The sequence below is a fragment of the Marmota flaviventris genome, chromosome 3, assembly GCF_047511675.1.
Source record: "Marmota flaviventris isolate mMarFla1 chromosome 3, mMarFla1.hap1, whole genome shotgun sequence".
In the NCBI taxonomy this organism is placed as follows: domain Eukaryota; kingdom Metazoa; phylum Chordata; class Mammalia; order Rodentia; family Sciuridae; genus Marmota; species Marmota flaviventris.
In genome coordinates, this window is record NC_092500.1 from 117204493 (window position 1) to 117223991 (window position 19499).

General features: G+C 38.9%; 1 protein-coding gene across 7 annotated transcripts in view; it reads right to left on the bottom strand.

The window, feature by feature from the left end:
* Positions 1 to 2523: 2523 nt before the first annotated feature.
* Positions 2524 to 19499, bottom strand: part of Bcl2l13 (BCL2 like 13) — a 79317-nt gene continuing 62341 nt past the window's right edge. For 5 of the 7 annotated variants that reach the window (XM_027951089.3, XM_027951088.3, XM_071610272.1 and 2 more), the window contains one exon: positions 4146 to 8735. In XM_027951089.3, coding sequence (XP_027806890.2) covers positions 7953 to 8735 — 783 coding nt within the window. In that variant the 3' untranslated portion in view covers positions 4146 to 7952. Of the gene's footprint in view, positions 3565 to 4145; positions 8736 to 19499 lie in introns of those variants that run through there. The other 2 variants (XM_027951095.3, XM_071610274.1) reach the window with 2 other exon arrangements.

Here is a 19499-nt window from a genome sequence, read left to right on the forward strand (position 1 = left end):
TGTAAAAGCCTGGCTAAATGACCCAGAGGTTCTAGACTAAGATGCTGTTCTCAGACCATGGCAAACTCTGGCCTCAATACATAGTTTAGTTTGATTTCCTTGTGTTAAGAGAATTATTTAAAAGGTGTCATGGCAATATGAGGGCCCATGTAAACCACTGTGTCCAAAATCAAGCAGCTAAATATATTTTTCCTCTTTCCAAGAAGTCAAGGCTTTGATAACATTTGGAAGCTCATGGAATGCCAGATGTCCTATTAATAGCCTTATCATAATTGTTTTCAGCCCCAACCCCCACTGAGTTCATCCAAGCATGGAATCTGCCTCAGGACAGAACAGGCCTCTAGGCATAAAAGACAAACACTGTTAGATTTATCAGTTATGCAGGTGAAGTGCTTCCCCTTCTGAGAGACAGGGTCCAAATAAATACAGGTAACTCCAACTCACTCAGGTATAACCTTTCCTTTATGGAAGGAAAAGCTTCAAGTTAGCAGTGGTTCAGAATGGGCCTTTCACACCTGGAAGCCACGGTCTAGGATTCAATCTGGAAGTGTGGCGATGTGTGTTGGGCCCACATCACTTGTGTCACCTTCAACAGTAAATGTAATGTAATGTCTGCAAATGTAATGCTTTGGTCTGGATGTGGTGGTGCACACCTGGAATCCCAGCTCTTCTGGAGGGTGAAACAGGAGGATCAGAAGTTCAAGGTCAGCCTATGCAACTTAGTGAGACCCTGTCTCAAAATAAATGAATAAGACTGGGATTGCAGCTCAGTGGTACAGCACCCCTGGCTTCAATCCCCACAACCTGGAAAAAAACAAAAACCAAAAACGAACAAACAAAACAATGTGATTGCTTGGGGGAAGCATATAGACAAGAGCAAGAGCACAGAGGGACTAATACACCATTTCTTCTTAACCAAAAACATTTTTCTGTTACCTGCAGTATGAAGGCCACCATTTGATATAAATCTTTAAGTGACGCTATTATTTTGAAGTATTTTTTTAAAGAGAGAATTTTAATATTTATTTATTAGTTTTTGGCAGACACAACATCTTTGTTTGTATGTGGTGCTGAGGCTCGAACCTGGGCGGCATGCATGCCAGGTGAGCGTGCTACCGCTTGAGCCACATCCCCAGCCCGACGCTATTATTTTGAATGTTTTTGAGTGGGCTTTTTTAAAAATTAAGATTTACATCACAGTAGAAATAGGGTGAATCGCACAGATGCCTCCATACACACTCATACATGCAGCAGTCATTACAGTTGGGCTCATTCGGGGAGAGATTTTCATCCAAAAGAAGCCCTTTGAAAAAAATGGTCAAATCTAAACTGATGGAAAAGAAATCTGAACAGCAAGTAATTTCAGACTATTTTCTCCCACTGATCATTCACAAAATTTTGACCTTCCACTGTTTCACTTATATTAATATCCTTGGCCACCATTTAATACAGCTCATAAAGGTCTTGGTGTCAATTTTTTCATTCTGCATCTGATACGCTTTCTTGAGTATAAAGCAAGGTTATCACCCCCTCTCCCCAAGCTAACATAAAAGACCCCACTGTATCAAAAACAAGGTTCCAATGTTGAGCACATTCTAGCCATTAGGACTTGGCATATCCCGTTAGTTGATGGATTTTGTTCTGATAACATACTGATAGTGTGGATATAACTGAGGTGACTAGATCCTGGTAGTTAATGGGTTTTGTTCTGATAACATACTGATAGTGTGGATATAACTGAGGTGACTTTAATTCAGAGAATATTTTCCCCTTGTTTTCAAAATATTTGTTGTGTCAGAAACTCCTTTGCTAAAGATGAAAAGCTTCCTCCACTAAAAGATGCTTGGCACATCAAGGTCCAGCCACTCAGTTGGTCAGATCCTCCCTGACCTCAGCTCTTAGGGTCCAGCATCACCTACTGAGGTACCTAAGGTTGCCTTAGAGGACCTTAGCTCCCATACCTGGGTTCATTTTCTAGCAGCATCATTAGCTTTCGCTGACTGGGAACTAGAACGTGGGGTGTCCTTTCTTTATGACGATTAGGTTTGCAGAACTGGAAATCAAACAAAATGGTGTGTACTTATAAATATGACAAGACTAATGCTCTGAAATGATCCCCCTTAAGTCAGCACATGAGGTTGCTATATGAATAGGAAGATAAATTGTTGCTCATCTTCAAGTCTCATTTTCTTGCCACCTCCAAAATGTTCTCCTCAAGACATTGCTGCTGATGAAAAGCAAAATTCAGACTTGAATTTTGGAATATTTCCCTGATGATGAGTAGATTGTCCAAAAGGTAGGCAACAGGAGGGAAACAGAGCCAGAACAATTTGCAATGATAAATTGGGCAAACCACAGCAGTAATGAGCAGAGCTAAAGGAGCTTCATTCAGAAAAAGGAAATACCTGCTGCTTAAGTAAAATGCATGTTAACTTAATTACCAAAATTACAATTTAATTACATCATTTGGGGGAAATGAGAGCATCAAAGTCAATAATAAATTGAGCTCAATCAAAGAACAAGTCAGATATTAAGAGGCACTTTAATTTGAAGGAAAAAAGAAATGGAAGACTATAACAGCAGATACAAGGGTAGGAAGTAAATTTTTTCTTTCCTTTGGTGCCAGGCAATGGTTCATGTGCATAATACAGTTCTCTTGCTAGAAAACATCAGTAATAATCCAACTTATTCCAGATTATTTACAAGGAAGATGTACTTCATTTTCTTTTTCAAGGGGAAAAAGGCAGCAAACTAGTAATCTTAAAGTGTCAATACCTTTGTTTAAATTGTACATTCAGTTTTTCCTAGTTGCATGAAGATCACACACTGAGGTGAGCAATGTAACTATAAAAGGCCCCCTCAGGAGAGGTGGGAAGAGGTGAGCAGCTGCTACTCTGAACTTATGACAAGGCCTTGCAAATATCCCTGAGAACAACTCCCACTTGAGCTACAATGAAGTCGCTGTCTGGTTGGCGTCCTGTGGATTAAACATCAACATGGAGAGGACCCCAATGGAGTGAACCAGGAAACACACAAGCCAGGTGGGGGCTAAAGGGAAGATGGGATGTACTGATATTTTAGAAACACGACAGTTTCCAACTTTCCATGGAGTCCTCTTGATAAAGGAGATAACTATAATACAGCGACTGAATTTCACTCTTCCCTGCTATAGAGTCGGGCTCTATTAGCAAGGCAAAAATTGACATTGTGCTATGGATGGTAAGGGAAGGGTTTACCAGTGTGAAGTCATGGGTCAGCTGAACAAGATCTGGGTCAATCCTGGTCGTGAACTCTGAGTGTGGAAAGGCCAAGCAAAACCTACAGGCATATGGTCAGCAGGGAAGGAGGAACAGAGAGGACCAAAAACTAGGGGAAGGGGAAGAGAGAAAAATGTGTCATGGTGCCACCTGCACCTGGCTCCCTTAGCATTTGATGATGATCCCCATGTCAGGTTGCCTAGCCTTGCTTGCGTGCAAAACCACCCAACACATTAACCAAGAAAGCAAAAGAGAAGTCACCAGCACTGACAATTCTTCTGCACCCACAAGGCATCTCATTCAGCATCTAAGGAGGAAGACATGAGCTGTGATTAGAAGTGCTGAACATTACCTTATCTTTCTCAAACAGCAAGAACTTGGAGGAAGCACTAAACATGGTGTCAAGATTAAGTCAAATTGTAGCCTTGTCTCTTATATACTACAAGACTTCAAGAAAATTACAAAATTGTGGTTAGATTTCTTTAGTCTGTAGAAGCACAGACATAGGAATAGGCATTAGACCTGTGATAGTGTGTGAAGGTAGGCGAGGCCCAGGAATAAGCTCTGGTGTGTTGCCAAGGTGCAGCTAATATTTGCAAAAATATTTGCAAAAAACAGAGTTTTTTTTTTTTCTCCTTAGGAAGAGGACATTCTAATATGGAAAACACATCTCCTAAACACACAGATTTCCCAGATGACAGCAGGGAGATCTCTATTCTGGCATAGAGCATTTTGTTGGAAAGGAGATTCATTCATAGGCTGAAAGTTGATTCTATTACTGATCAGAGGGCCTCTGGCCCTTGCCAAATATGATCACCACATCAAGTTCTGTGAAAGAGATGTCTGTGTGAAAAGACAAGAGAAAGGAAAAAGAAGGGATACAATGTCTCACCTATAAAAACTTTTATTTCTACAAAAGAGCTCTTAAAATGAGAAAAATCAAATGTCTACACATCACACCTTCAGGGAAAAAAGGCAAGGAGCATGCATTGCTTTTATATTATTGGAAGGAATTAGCACAAAGGCTAAGAAAATTAGTGGCAGTTGCAGTTCAAAAATACATCTCCAGGTTCATTGTTTACCTCCCCTTTCCACCCCACACAACAAACCCAGGTAGTGGCTGTATTTGATAGGAGATGGGACAGGAACACAAGAAGAGTCAAGGATACCTTTAGGTGGGGAATGCATGATCCAAGTGGACAGTGGCATTTCTTTATCTAGAATACTCTCTAGAGGGCAGTAATGATCACTAAAGTCCTCCTAAGGCACATGGTAGGTACTGATTATTATGGGCCCAAAATTAGCACATTAATACAGAGGATGAGTTGGCATTTTTTAATACTGACATTTTTCTCAGGAAACCTTCACTGTTTTTTGTTGTTGTTGTTTTGCCAAGTAATCAGAAATCATTACATTCAATAGATCAATTAAGAAGAATTGTATACTGAGCATGTGGGTTTCATTTCCTGCAAGTACTGAAAGAAAAAAAAAAAGAGTTCTATAGAGGACTGGGGACATAGTACAGTGAAAGAGCACTCGTCCAGCATGCTCAAGGATCCGGGTTCCATCTCCAACACTGGGGGGACTAGAAATGTTCTACATAAACTAACAAAATTTTCCTCTGTAGTTCATAAAGAACAAAGGATGACAAACAGGGTGATATTCAGTTCTACATTTGCATCCCCTAAAGAAGTTGGGTGTATTCTGGATCATTCTTTTAGCTTAGACTTGGATGTCATGTGTATCAGGGGACAAGAAGGAATGGGTTGATACTATCAAACCACCCTCCCCAAGAGGTAGAGGAATTTGAGATATATATATATATATATATATATATATATATGTGTGTGTGTGTGTGTGTGTGTGTGTGTGTGTATACACACACACAATTTAAATGTAATAGCAAAAACTAAGGGCTGTAGCAAGAAGAATCCCTCATTATAGTTACTTCTTCCCACTGCCAGAGGCAGAGGTTCAGAAAGTGAGGAAAGAAAAGGGACAGCGACACATTCTACTACTTAGCAACTAAAAAAGGGTATTTACCCAGAAAATACACTTGGCCAAATTACTTTAGGTTAATGTTCAACAGCTGGGCAAATAAGGCAGCGAGTAGCCAGTTCAATATCACACTTCTTCCTTATTCTTGCCTTTGCAGAGCGCGCAGACCCAAATGTCCTAACCCATACATTGTCTCTTGGCAGCTCAGAAATGAACCTGGATCCTGCCAGTGCATAACCAGAGCAGCCTATGTGTATGAGAATGAACAAAAGAATGCACATTTTAGTATGAAAAGAAAACAGAAATCAAGGTCCTAACTCACTGGACTCTCTGATCTAAACCTATGCCACCGTAAATACAGCAATTAGAGCCAGGTGCAGGGTCACTCGCTTGTAATCCCAGCTACTTGTGAGGCTGAGGCAGAAGGATTACAAGTTTGAGGCCATCCTAGGCAGCTTGGCGAGACCCTCTTTTAAAGTACCATAAAATTTAAAACAAGGCGGGGCTTGGGTGTAGCTTGGTGATAGAGCCCTTGTCGAGCATGCTCAAGGCCCTAGGTTCAATCCACAATAATGAAAATGTAAAATAAAATGAAATAATAAAGTGAAAAAGCAATTGTAATACAGAATAATCCCATGCAAGTGTCAGAACCCACAGATAAAAATAGGTCTTTACTTCATCAACCTTATTTCACCTCCTCACCTCCAGCTATGTTAATTAAGGTGAACAAAATCCTTAAGAAAAACAACTCTTTAGATGGGACGCTGAAAATCAGAACATAAAGAAACAGTGCATGGGCTGGGGGCAGGGGAAAGCTCAGTGGCAGAGTGCAGGCCAAGCATGCTCAGTTTCCTGGGTTTGATCCCTAGCATTACAAAAACAAAACAAAAAAGATATGATGCATGATGACACTGTTAAGTCACACAAACACGCTTGGATCTTGTTTTTAATAGAAACTTTTTTTTAAAAAAACTTTATGTGGTGCTGAGGATGAAACCCAGTGCCTCACATGTGCTAGGCAAGCCCTCTACCACTGAGCCACAACCTCAGCTCCACTGGATCTCTTCTTGACCGACTTCTAAAAATATTTAAGATCTTATTTCAAAAAGAAAGCCCATCTAAAACATCAGGTCTTAGTAATCATGGTAGATAAAGTATTTTATTATCAATTTCACGATCTAAAAAGTAATTTGTTACATTGACTAAGATAGATCTGAGATGACTTCTTACCAGAATGTATGCCCTGCAGAGTGACACTGTGGCCCTCAGGCATGAAAGAACACAGTTCCACCCCTCCTCTAGGGGCAGGATCAGCCTGAAAATGATGCTGATTCTCAACTGGCACAAATTGCTTTGGGTCCTTCTGGTTTCTTTCCCTGACATTTGAGCTGTGAGGACTTTAGCAGAGCCTCTTCTCTTGATCTCTGAAGGACAAACTAGAACCTCAACTGTAGCCTCAGTCTTCAAAGTCAAGCTTCCTTTTCCAACTTTTTATTTCAGTGATATTTAGTATTAGGTAATAAAAAGATACTTATCATTTATTTCAATGATAGTATGTTTAATAGGAGATATGACTCAATTGGTTCTGTAAGCCCAAGGGTGATGATCTTCACCATGTCACAAGAGACCCATAGTGGAGCTGGATAAGACTGAGGCCAGATACTGGGGAAAATATACTAACCCAAGGGCAGACAGCATCTGATGAGAGGTGTTACTGGCAAGTCACCATAGGGAAACAGGGTGATCCCTGGCTAAATGACTATCCTCCAGTAGCCAGTTACCAGCACTGCATTCCCAAGTTAGGGGACCCAAGGTCTCTATAATGTTTTCTTCTAAGTGTTTTTTCAAAGGTTCTTAAAGGCAGCATTGCTGCAAGAAGCTATAGGAAGCTTCAGGGGTTTGTCAGAGGTGGCCAGGGCACCAGAGGAGCCCTTGCTCTCAGGATCAGGATGAAAACGAGTATGGGGAAAAGAAGGAGCAGTGTGGTACCTGAGAGGTTGTGGGATGAGGGGAGAGCACCCTCATATTAAAAGATGAAATTGTGTGTTGGGTGGTGGGATCCTAAAAGGAACAGCTGTAGAATACAGGACGGCCACTGGGAAAGATGAAACTCCAAGGAGATGAATGGCTGACAAGCCCACAGCTGTAGAGCCCACAGCTAAGACCTCTGCACTAGAAATTTCTACCCCAGAGTTTTCTAAATAAAGCCTCTCCCTCTAAAGCAGTAGTCCTCAATGGGGGATGATTTTGCCCACAGGGAACATTTGGCAATGTCAGAAACATTCTGGGTTGTCCTCACTGGGAATAGGGTGCTCCTGACATCTGGTGGGTGGGGGCTGGGATGTTGCGGACCATCCTACCATGCACAGGATGGCCCCTACAACAAGGAATTCTTGAAATGTCCACAGCGCCAAGGCAGAGAAACCCTATTCTAGAGGGAATACTTTACTCTTATAAGAATCTGAATCTAGAATGAGCCTAGAATGAGCCAAGGCCCTTTGGAACTGACAATTAGACCAAGGTGAATATCCTCTGACCAGCCCTAACAGGTGGATCCCATTGCTGCCTTGTTGAGTGGGCACCTCCAATCCTCCCAGAGTGTTCCACAAATGTCCCATTGGCAGTTGCCAGTTCATATTCCAGCAAGGACAAATCAACTTTAGATCCTCTTGTCTTCTTTCTCTTCTGAAGCAGCAGCTACTTCTTTCTCAGAGCCAGTGCAACCCCAACTGCCACTGCCAGGATGGCGACAACAGCAGCCCCTCCAAATAGCAGCATAGACTTGCCCTCGGAAGAGAGTAGGGCCTTTCCTTCTGCAGCAGGGGATAATTCCTCACTAAAACTCCTCTTCCTTATAGGGATCTCCTTGTCAATTGGCAGTGCAGAGGGCACCCCCTCCTCCACTTCACTAGGTTCCATGGCTGCTGCTCTAACCTCTTCTTCATCAAGCTCTACAAACAGTGATGGAGCAGGGCTGGCTTTCTCAACTGCAATCATTTCTGCATCATGTTCCCTCGTCTCCAGCAAAGAAGAGGAAGTAATGTGTGGAAGCCAGGGAGCAGGGGCTCCAGGGAATGCCTCTTGCAACTCCCTGGCTGGCAAGGCAGTCCCAGCTGCTGCTTCCACACCCTCAGGTATCTCTTCTTTCTCCACATGCACAATGTCAGAGTTAGAAGAGTTGTTCTCACTCTTTTCTCCAGCTCCATTGCTATCTAAGCTTTTGACTTCTTCAGGATCCATTGCGATCTGCTGCCAGGACTCGGGCCCTAGGGACACTGGTAGGCTTTCTGTGTGCCAACTCTGGCTAGCTGACAGTGAGACAGGTAGGCTCTCTGACTGCCAAGAAGTCGTCACAGTTGGAGACTCTGGGGGACTGACTTGTCCGGAGTTGTCACTAGGCAGGATATAAATGTCATTGCTATCTTCTGCAATGACACCAGGGTATTCTTCCTCCTCAGACTCAAGACTAAAGACAGTGCCCTAGAAAAGAAGAGTCAACATAAAGAATGGTCAATATTGTAAAAATAGGTCAAACTGGGAAACAAATTTTCTCCTAAATGAAGTTCCAGGAATAAACATGTTTTTGTTTAGATCCGTGTGTTTTCTGGATTGAATGCATTTATTTGTAGGCCAATATACAGCAAGAGTTTTTGACAATCCTTGGACCAGCTGCCTTGAACCTAACATATCAAAAGTTCATGTAGAGCTGGGATTGTGGCTCAGCGGTAGAGTGCTTGCCTAGCACCATGTGAAGCACTGGGTTCAATCCTCAGCACCACACACACACAATAAATAAAAATAAAATTATGGGTTGGGATTGTGGCTCAGCGGTAGAGCGCTTGTCTAGCACATGTGAAGCACTGGGTTCAATCCTCAGCACCACACACACACAATAAATAAAAATAAAATTATGGGTTGGGATTGTGGCTCAGCGGTAGAGCGCTTGTCTAGCACACGCAAGGCCCTGGGTTTGATCCTCAGCACCACATAAAAATAAATAAATAAAATAAAGGTATTGTTTCCAACCACTTCCAAACTAAAAAAATGTTAAAAAAATTAAAATTATTATGTCATCTACAACTAAAGAAAAAAAACTTCATGTATATTCAGTGTAATTCACACATATATGATGCAATAATTAGTGCTATACAGCAGAGGAAACAAAAGCATGACCTTGTACTCAGGGGATTTATCAATTAGTAGATATGAAAATAATGCTATGCCATATTCAAAGTGCCAGTTAAGAGTTCAGATAGGAAAATGAGTTCTTTTAGTGGAGGTGAGAGAATGTGGGGATGACAGCTTCAAGGAGGAACTCAGCTGTTTTACTGGACTCTGGAGCAGGGGAAGGTTTTGACAGTAAAGGCCAAACTGAAGATACAATACTAGCAAAGACACAGACCCTGAAAAAAGTAGAAAACAAGTAGCCGAGTTTAATTAGTGCATGAATTACAGGAAAAATAGAAAAGCTCAGTTAGAACATGACCACAGAGAAACCTGAATGATAGCTAAGAAACAGGGTCATTGAGCAATAAGCAATGGTAGGGCACTGAAGTCTTTGAGTTACAAAAGTAGAATCAGAGCTCTGATTTAAAAGTTACTCTAGGGTTCTGGGGTGTTAATCAGTGTTTATCAGCACTTGCCTAGAATGTGCAAGGCCTGGGGTTCCATCCCCAATGCATAATTCACAAAAACAAAGATTTTAAAACTCAAAAAACTAAATTAAAAAAAAAAAAGACCCTATAAAAACTCATACTGTCTTTAGCTGGGCACAGGCTGGGTGTTGTGAGCTAGCTATGCCAGTTTCAGGGAGTTCCTCTTTTTATGGGTCTTAGGTGAGGGGGTTGCATTTGATGAAGCTGATAAGCTCCTAAATCTGGTGTTTCTGATGTGATTTGGGATGTCTGTATGTCCAGATACTCCATGACTGAATTTGATTAATATGTATAAATTATTTATCAATTTGTGCCTAAGGTTGTACTGGGCAGATGTGGTTGTTTACTTGCACAAACAAGGTATAGAGACATTCTGTCTTGGCACTTGTAATCAAAATGGAGTTCGACTACTTTACAAAATGGAGTCAGTCAGGTTTAGGTACAGTCTGAGGACTGCTATTCTATACATTGTAGAGCAACTCTGAGCAGGGCACAGCCTGTTCTCCATACTGACTCAAGAGGATCACTTGAGCCCAGGAGTTCAGGGCTGACCTGGCAACATAGTGAGACCCCATATTAATAAGAGAGACTTGCTGAGGCTGGAGGATCCAAGTTCGAGGCTAGTCTTGGTACTTTAGTGAGATTCTGTCTCAAAATAAAAAACAAAAAAGGGCTAGTAGTATAGCATAGTAGGGCACCTCTGGGTTCAATCCCCAGTGTCACACACATATGAAAAAAAAGCGAAAACAATTTGAAACAATAATCCCCTGTTTTTTGTTTTTTTTTTAAAGTACTTAGGACCAAAAAGAGAGACTTTTGCATCTACAATCATACGGGTTTTCATTTCTTTGAACTCTTGCTCTATTTGTATTATATCGATAATATAAAACCATCTAACATTTCTGGGACTATCATCAATAATGAATGTTAACAAACAGCCCTTCACAACCAAATGCAGCAGATAAAAGACTGATAAAGATCTTAGTTCTACTGATAAATGAACTCAATTTTCCACTTCTAATAAGTCCCTCTTACACCCCATCAATATCTCAGAACAGAAAAGATGATGCTAAGGTGCCATCTGGCCATTAGATAAGGGCTCAGCTGAATTTTATAAAATAAGTACTGCTACATTTAAAATCTATTTCTAATTATCTGACTCCTTCAGTTAAAAACAAAAGGGCAAAGTCATACAATATTTAGAATACATTATTCCTTCTGGAACCCATTAATATTTTCCTAGGAAAGCAAATATTAAAATTTAAAAGGCCACAGCATATTAGTATTAGAAGAGCATGAGTGGGGATAAGGCGAATCTTTCCTCTCTATTCCTACCACAAATTTGTCTTCATCATATTCTAGGTTCCACAAAAGAGGGAAGCCTTATCTTGATGAGTTTATTCATTGTCCCCTACAAGTGCTGTACTAAATTCCTAAACCCTGTCACCTAATTTGTGTAGACAATGGGATTTTTACCATTTTGAGGGAGCAGAAAGTGTTTTGCAAATATGAAATAATGTATAAGACATCTCCCTATGTATAAGACTCCATTCATATAAATACCATTGAAGCCTATCAAGGAACTCTAGTTTAAGATCTGTGATCTGGCTCCAACAGGGTCTGGCTTAAAGGCCATCACATCTGGACCACTGTACCCAATCTTTATTTCTCCTCAACTCCTAGATAGCTGAGTCTAGGCCACACAGAGTATTATAATAATACATTTCATACCATACTATAGTATTAGATCTCTTAAATTACAGTTGCTCCTCAACCTACAACACGGTTACATCTTTTTTTTTTTAAAGAATTTTTTAATATTTATTTTTTAGTTTTCGGCGGACACAACATCTTTATTTGTATGTGGTGCTGAGGATCGAACCCAGCGCCGCACGCATGCCAGGCGAGCGCACTACAGCTTGAGCCACATCCCCAGCCCCAACAGGGTTACATCTTGATAAACTCTATAAGCTTAAAATATCTTAAGTTGAAAGTGCATTAGCACATTTAACCTACTGAACAACTTGGCTTAGTCTCATCTACCTTAAATATGCTCAGAACACATGCATTAGCTTACAGCTGGGCAAAACTGTCTAACACAAAGCCTATTTTATAATAAAATGCTGAATATCTCATAACTAATTTACTGAATACTGCTCTGAAAGCCAAAACAGAATAGCTATATGTAGGGCTAGGGTTGTAGATCAGTGGTAGAGCACTTGTCTAGCATGGGTAAGGCACTGGGTTTGATCCTCAGCACCACATGAAAACAAATACATAAAATAAAAGTTAAATTCTTAAAAAAATAAAAAAGAATGGCTGTATATATATTTGCACTCACATGTGCATCATAAAGTCAAAGAATCACAAGTCAAACCATCATAATTCAGGGGCCATTTATAGATCATAAGTACTTAAGGGGAGAAAACATGCTTCCCTTAATTGTGCCCATCTGAATCCTCATCACTTCAGTATTTTACCTGTTACTCTTAGCTTCAAAACATATAGTAAAGCGTATGCATCTACTCCACTCTCCTCGTGTGCTTATAGGATTCCATACTTTTTTATTGTATCAATTATAATTATATATTATACAAAGTTAGTACTACATTAATGTAATAATTAACATTATTAATATAATAATTAACTTGGATAAGGTGGTTCAGTTCTTGGCTGTGGGGTCTTTTTCTTTTTTTTTTTTTTAAAGAGAGAGAGAGAATATTTTAATATTTTTTTTTTTTTAGTTTTTGGCAGACACAACATCTCTCTTTGTATGTGGTGCTGAGGATCGAACCCGGGCCACATACATGCCAGGTGAGCGCGCTACCGCTTGAGCCACATCCCCATCCCTGTGGGGTCTTTTTCACTGAGATAGCTGGAACCCTTTTCTGTATTACTGCTGCCTTGGAATCACCATCCCTTATGGATAGAACACTTAGGATGTGTAAGATAACATGCCATCACCAGCTGTTTTAGATCTGCATGTCTCTCTGAAGAGGAAATACATCTGTTTCCAACTTCTACTATAAACAGAAAAGAAAGATTTTCAGTGGAGATCTGAACAGAATTGAACCATAACCAACGCTCAGTTTAGGATATCTCTTAACTGGCTTCAACACAGAAGACTCAGAACGTAACAAACACTTTCCATGTCCTAGCAGAGGTCTCTTGATGAGTCATGGATCCCCAAACTCATCTTCCTAATCCCTGCTGCTTTTCAACAAAGATTCTTTACTTCTTTCTTTAAAGAAGCCCTTCCTGAGGATGCCTACTACACTGCACAATTATTATTCTTTTTATTCTCAACAATGATTAGAAATATCTACACTTTACCATAGCTTTCCTGATATTTGTTTAGTCTGAACAACTAATTACTGACTCCTTTATGTTTCGAGCGTTTGACCATTAAATGTTTATATAATGAGCATTCCAATAAATTCACAGTTGACTGCTATGTTGAAGATAGAAGTTTAAGATTATTGTATAATCTCCTTCAAGGACTTTGTAATCTAGTTGGTGAGATTATATGGCTGCAGGCCCTCAAACTTTGCTGCCTAATTTGAAACACTTGTGGAACTTTTAAGAATTCCTATGCTAAAGCTACGACCCCAAACAACTAAATGGTAATCTTTAATAAAGGTAGGACCTGGGTATCAAATTTTGCTACAAGTTATATAGCACAACTCTGTTGTAATAAAATGACCTTCTTTATGGCACCCAAAGCCAAGAGAGATTCTAGAACACAGGCCAGGGACAGGGAGGGTGATTGAAACTTCTCACTGATTGCAAAGGTAATCACTTCATTCACTGAATACTTACAGCCACATCAGTGATATCGTAAGCTTTGCTAATTCTTGGTAAATCACTAATAATGAAGGATGGCAATAAGCAAGATGGATGAAAACATCTGCTACTGTTTACTCAGGAAACCAGTTCTGTAATTTTCTTGAAAGACTGGAGAATCAACATTGAGGACAATGGTAACAAATTTCCTGTGAAGTTATGTTTATTCCTTTTTGTCAGCACACAATTCTAATTAGGTAGACCCTCAACACCTATGATGAAGGGCTTTCTCTGTTAGATAACTTATACTCAAAGGTTTATCTATTTATCCAACCCTCTCTTCAAGGAGTGCCATTTGGAGAGGGTCAAAAGAAAGGTGCTTGAGCAGAATGATTTTACAAGAAGGAAGAAAAAGGCAAGAAAAAGTAGTAAGAGTATAAAATAGCACCATGTTCCTATTTATTCCTTGTTCACTATAATACAATTATTTCCTCTGTCAAAATTCCTAAATAAGGAATTAATAATATGGGTTAGCAGGTGTGTAATCCTCTATCCTCAATTATCTGCAACTGAGCTAAAAGGAAACGTAATGAGGTGTTGCTTAATATTAAAATTCTTTCTTTCACATTGAAAAATCTAGATAATTAAAAACTGGGTAGACTTTTTGTTAAGTGAAAAATAGAAAGTTACCAAAAAAACAAATGCCAAATGTTTTCTCTGACAAAAGGAGGCTGATTCATAGTGGGGTAGGGAGGGGGAGCATGGAAGGAATAGAAGAACTCTAGATAGGGCAGAGGGGTAGGAGGGGAAGGGAGGGGGCAGGGGGTTAGAAATGATGGTGGAATGTGATGGACATTATTATCCAAAATACATGTATGAAGACACAAATTGATGTGAATATACTTTGTATACAACCAGAGATATGAAAAATTGTGCTCTATATGTGAAATAAGAATTGTAATGCATTCCGCTGTCATATATAAATAAAAAAATAAAAAAAAGAAAGTTAATAATTACCATTTTTGGAGTTATGTTAAATAGTGAGTTAAAACAGTGTGTTCTTGTTTTTCCTGCGCATTTAAAATATTGCACAAAAAAATCCTCAAAAAGCGTTCTTAATCATTGTTTTTTGGAAACAAAGTAATTTCTCATAATTTTTATTCTTAGTCTTAGAATCACACCTGTTCTCACTCTTTGCTCACTGTTCTACAAGTTTTGTAATCTGCTTTTATGCCTTTTCAAAAGAAGTCTTACATAGCTCTTCAAACAGAAAGACATCCAAGGGTCAAAGTGCTAATAGGAGCTCTCAACAATTTCTTACCTGCACTTTTAAAAATTGAAGCTGATTTTAAAAGAAAAAAACAAGTAAAACAAACAAAAAAGGAGACATAACAAGAAAGGTTAGATTTTAAATTCTCAGAAAGGAGAGTTTTAAGGCTCTAAGTCAGGAAAAAAGAAATCAAACTTTCAAAAGCTCCGTAATTTAGAAATAAGGGAAAAGTGAATAAGCCCACAGATAACTTACTGTAAAAAGTCATTTCCCCATATTATTATTTTTTTTGTGGCATGGAGGATCAAATCCAGGTTCCTGTGCATGTTCAGCCTGCATTTTACCATGAGCTAATGTACACACCCTTATTATTTTAACAGCTTACAGCTAACAAAAGATTTAAGTGTATGGTGTGCTCCACAGCTAGAGGGCCTTTCTCATTTAAGACATTACAGCAACAAGTGCATCCAATTATGACTTTAGTATAATCTACTGCTAAAATGCCAATTCAGATTAAATAGCTTTATTCCTTATTGTCATAGCTTCCCTACCTTATAACTTATCTCTGTATTTAGGACACGTGACATTTTAATAAAGATTCACCAAATATTCTGTGCTTTTGTACAGTCTTGAAGAAAGAACACATGACCACTGAAATGCTTATAAAAATAACCACCCTTCTCCTTAACAATTACTGTCATTACCGAAGAGGCTTTCACTAACAGAGCTATTTGGGTTAACACATTATATTTTAAGTAGAATAACAACATCTAATAATTCCAACAATCTCAACTGCTTCTAAAACAAAATATTTGTATTGTTGGGAGTATTCATCTCTTTTAATGTTATTTATATGAAAAATGCAAAGGAGTATCTTTAAAGGATTCAGAAATATAAAACTAGCTGTGATACTACGGCATGAGACAGTTTAAATGTGTATAAAAAATCAGAACTGCCCTTTCCCTTTTTCAATAAATGAAACCTGGAGTTCCTTGGCTTGCTAGAATTGGATGTTAGTAACAACAGATAACCTTATATAACTCTTGTTATCTTTGTTCTAAGGAGTTTGCTTAAATTAATCTACTTAAACCTCACAATGCTATGAGAAGGGAGTCTCATTATTTCCTTAAACTGAAGCTGCTGCAGAGGAGACATAATTCTCCTCAAACCATAAGTGCAACCTCAGGACTGGGTAATATGCCCCAGGGTCTATCCTTTCACCCACTGGGCTATCCTGTCTCTTGGGGTTCTGCCACTTTTCCCACTGTATCACAGCATCTCTAGAATTTATGGCTAGAAGCAGACAGAAGAGGTAATTCTTATTTTCTTCAAGCAAACACATGAAGATTTGTGCATGAAATTCTTCAATTAAAATGGGAAACAGAGAAGAAAGAGATAAGGAGAAAAAGGGAATATTTTAAAATAAGTTTAAAATAAAACAAAATATGATTTGGTTTGATGATAGGAGCTAAGCAAAAATCAACCAAAGAACAATTTCAAAATCTGTAGCGGCTGCTTCCTGATGTTTATATTGATCATACTTTATTGTTTCACTCCTTTTTGTTCACATTGATTACAAATTATTCTGCCACCTCAGAAATATTTTAACTTCTGAGTCATAGCTGCTGATAAGCTGCTATAAGAATTTCACTGTTCCATTGGAGGATACTCTGGCAGAATTCCCAAGCCCAGCCATATTGGTAATTTCATCTAGGGACTCACTTCCCCTATGATATACCAACAAACCTTCATCATCATTTCTTACACTTTACATAAATCTCTCCTTCAAGTATTCATCTATAAAATGGGGACAGATAAAATTCAAACAGAACACCAAAAACTAAATGCCTCTTTGATCACTATTAACCTACAATAAAAAAATGAAGCTAGGCATGCTGGTGTACACCTATAAACCTAGCAGCTAGGGAGGCTGAGGCAGGAGGATTGCAAGTTTAAAGCCAGCCTCAGCAACGGTGAGGCACTAAGCAACTCAGTGAGACCCTGTCTCTAAATAAAATACAAAATAGGGTAGGGGATGTGGCTCAGAGGTCGAGTGCCCCTGAGTTCAATCCCCAGTACCAAATAAAGAAAACGAAAATATGAAAGAAATTCCAGAGTAGCTTTCCACCCAACATGATGACTAAGAGCCACAAAAATACATTTCAGAACACAACACAGTAAAAACACCTGCACAAAAAAACAGATTCATAAAACACAACTTACCCTCATTAACCTAAACTGATGTGAGTTTTGCCCACCTAATTTTTAGATTACTTTCTATAAGTCACCTCCCACTGTATAAAAACTGTTCTAACAAATCACTAATCTAAAAGTTTCCAAGAGTCTGTATCCTAGAATAAAACAATAACACCACCTTTTGAAGGTTTACTATTCTTAAAACAGAAATCAGAAGTTTTGAGTCAGGAAAAAGATACAAAAGATTAATTTTGTTTAAAATGCTATGACAGACTCTGGATGACATTTCACCAATAATCTTTTATGTAAAACTAAATTTTTCATGGTGTTTAGTTTAGTACATGACAATGGAAAAAATAAAAAGCCTTACCACAGTGGACTTGAACTGTTCTGTTCAGGAGATAGACTTACTTCTAGCGTAGCAAGAAAATCCCAGGAAATGAGAGTGAGAAAGAGGAGGGAGGGAATGAGATGAGTCAGAGTCATAGCTTGCCAACTACTCTGTGCCCTAACAGGGCTGCAGGGCAAATAAAAGTCAGAATCAAGGAAAATTTCTTTTTCTTTTTTTTTTTTTAAAATATTTATTTATTTTAGTTCTCGGCGGACACAACATCTTGGTTTGTATGTGGTGCTGAGGATCGAACCCGGGCCGCACGCATGCCAGGCGAGCGCGCTACCGCTTGAGCCACATCCCCAGCCCTTTTTTTTTAAAAAAAAAATATTTATTTATTTTAGTTCTCGGCAGACACAACATCTTGGTTTGTATGAAGGAAAATTTCAATCAGACTTAAACAGACAGAGGAAAACACACACTCTTGGGCTTGGGTTGTGGCTCAGTGGTAGAGTGCTTCCCTAGCCTGTGTGAAGCACTGGGTTTAATTCTCAGCACACATACAAATAAATAAGTAAATAAACTATATCTATCTATCTATCTATCTATCTATCTATCTATCTATATATATATAGAAACACACTCTTAGAGACACATCTGAGAACTTGACATTTGTAAATATGGAACATTTTCACAAAACATTTCACATCACTATCTTTGTGAGACAGATATTCCTCAGGTTGATGAACCCGAGGCTCAGAAAAGTTAAAGGAATTTTCCCCCAAACACAGGGCTAGTATTTGGCAGAGATAAGGCAAGAAACAAATCTTTTAATTTTCAGTTCTGTTGGCAATGCATCATGCTCTGACTGAAGAGGCAGAGTAAATGAAAAGAAACAAATAAAAACAATGTAGGAAAATAAACAAACAAGAAATCCCTACATCGTCATTCTAATGCCAGTACAAACAACAATCGAAAGTTATATTCTACCTCTAGCTCTGAAAAGCTACTAATTAGATCTAAGATATATGTTTCTAATTCAGTCAATATTATATACTTGACCTTGGTTAATTGTTCCCTTCTTTTGCCTTCTCATTGTACTTTTAGCATAGCTCTATCACTCACTGCACATAACATGCTACAGTTATTTATATTTATTTTCTTCAACTAGGTCTGAGACCTGTATTTTATTCAGCTTTGGTACACTCTGGCTGGGCGCAGGCGCGGTGGTGTACAACTGTTATCCCAGTAATTCAGGAGGCTGAGACAAGTAGGGGACCAGCCTCCATAACTTAGTGATACTGTTTCAAAATAAAAAATAAAAAGGTCTGATAATGTAGCTCTGTGGTAAAGTCTCCCTGGGTTCAATCTTCAATACCAAAACCAAAACAAAACAACAACAACAACAAAACTTTTGTATGGTCCACACTTAGCACAGCACATGAAATCAATTAAGGCTTACTGTTTACTAAAATTAACCTCTAAGGGCTTCAGCAGTATGATAGATATTATCAATTAATATTCAGAAAATTCTTATGAACCAGGCAGATACTATTAGTGATTTCATTAGTACAGCTCACAGAAAATCTGAAAAATATGCAAGAAAATCATCCCTTTAAGGTGATGTTGTTAGATAAAATAAACACTAGTAGGTCATTCTGCTGGAAAATGAAGAGAAAGAACATGAGTTAGGCTGGGTGGGGTGGTGCACATCTGTAGTACCAACTACCCAGGAGGATTTCTTGAGCCCAGGAGTTCAAGATCAGCCTGTGCAACACAGTGAGACCCCATATCAATAAAAGAAAAAGAACCTGAGTTGGTGCTACTTATGAGAGTGCTCCATATACCAGAAGCCTTAGCTGTGTTAATCCACACAGACACTTAAAGGGCATACAGAACTATGCCACTCTCACATGATAGGGAAGATCAGTAATTTTGACTTAAGACTCTTTCATGTAAGTTTGGAATTATATGACCAAGTCCCAGTCGAATGAAGTAACTAGGATAAA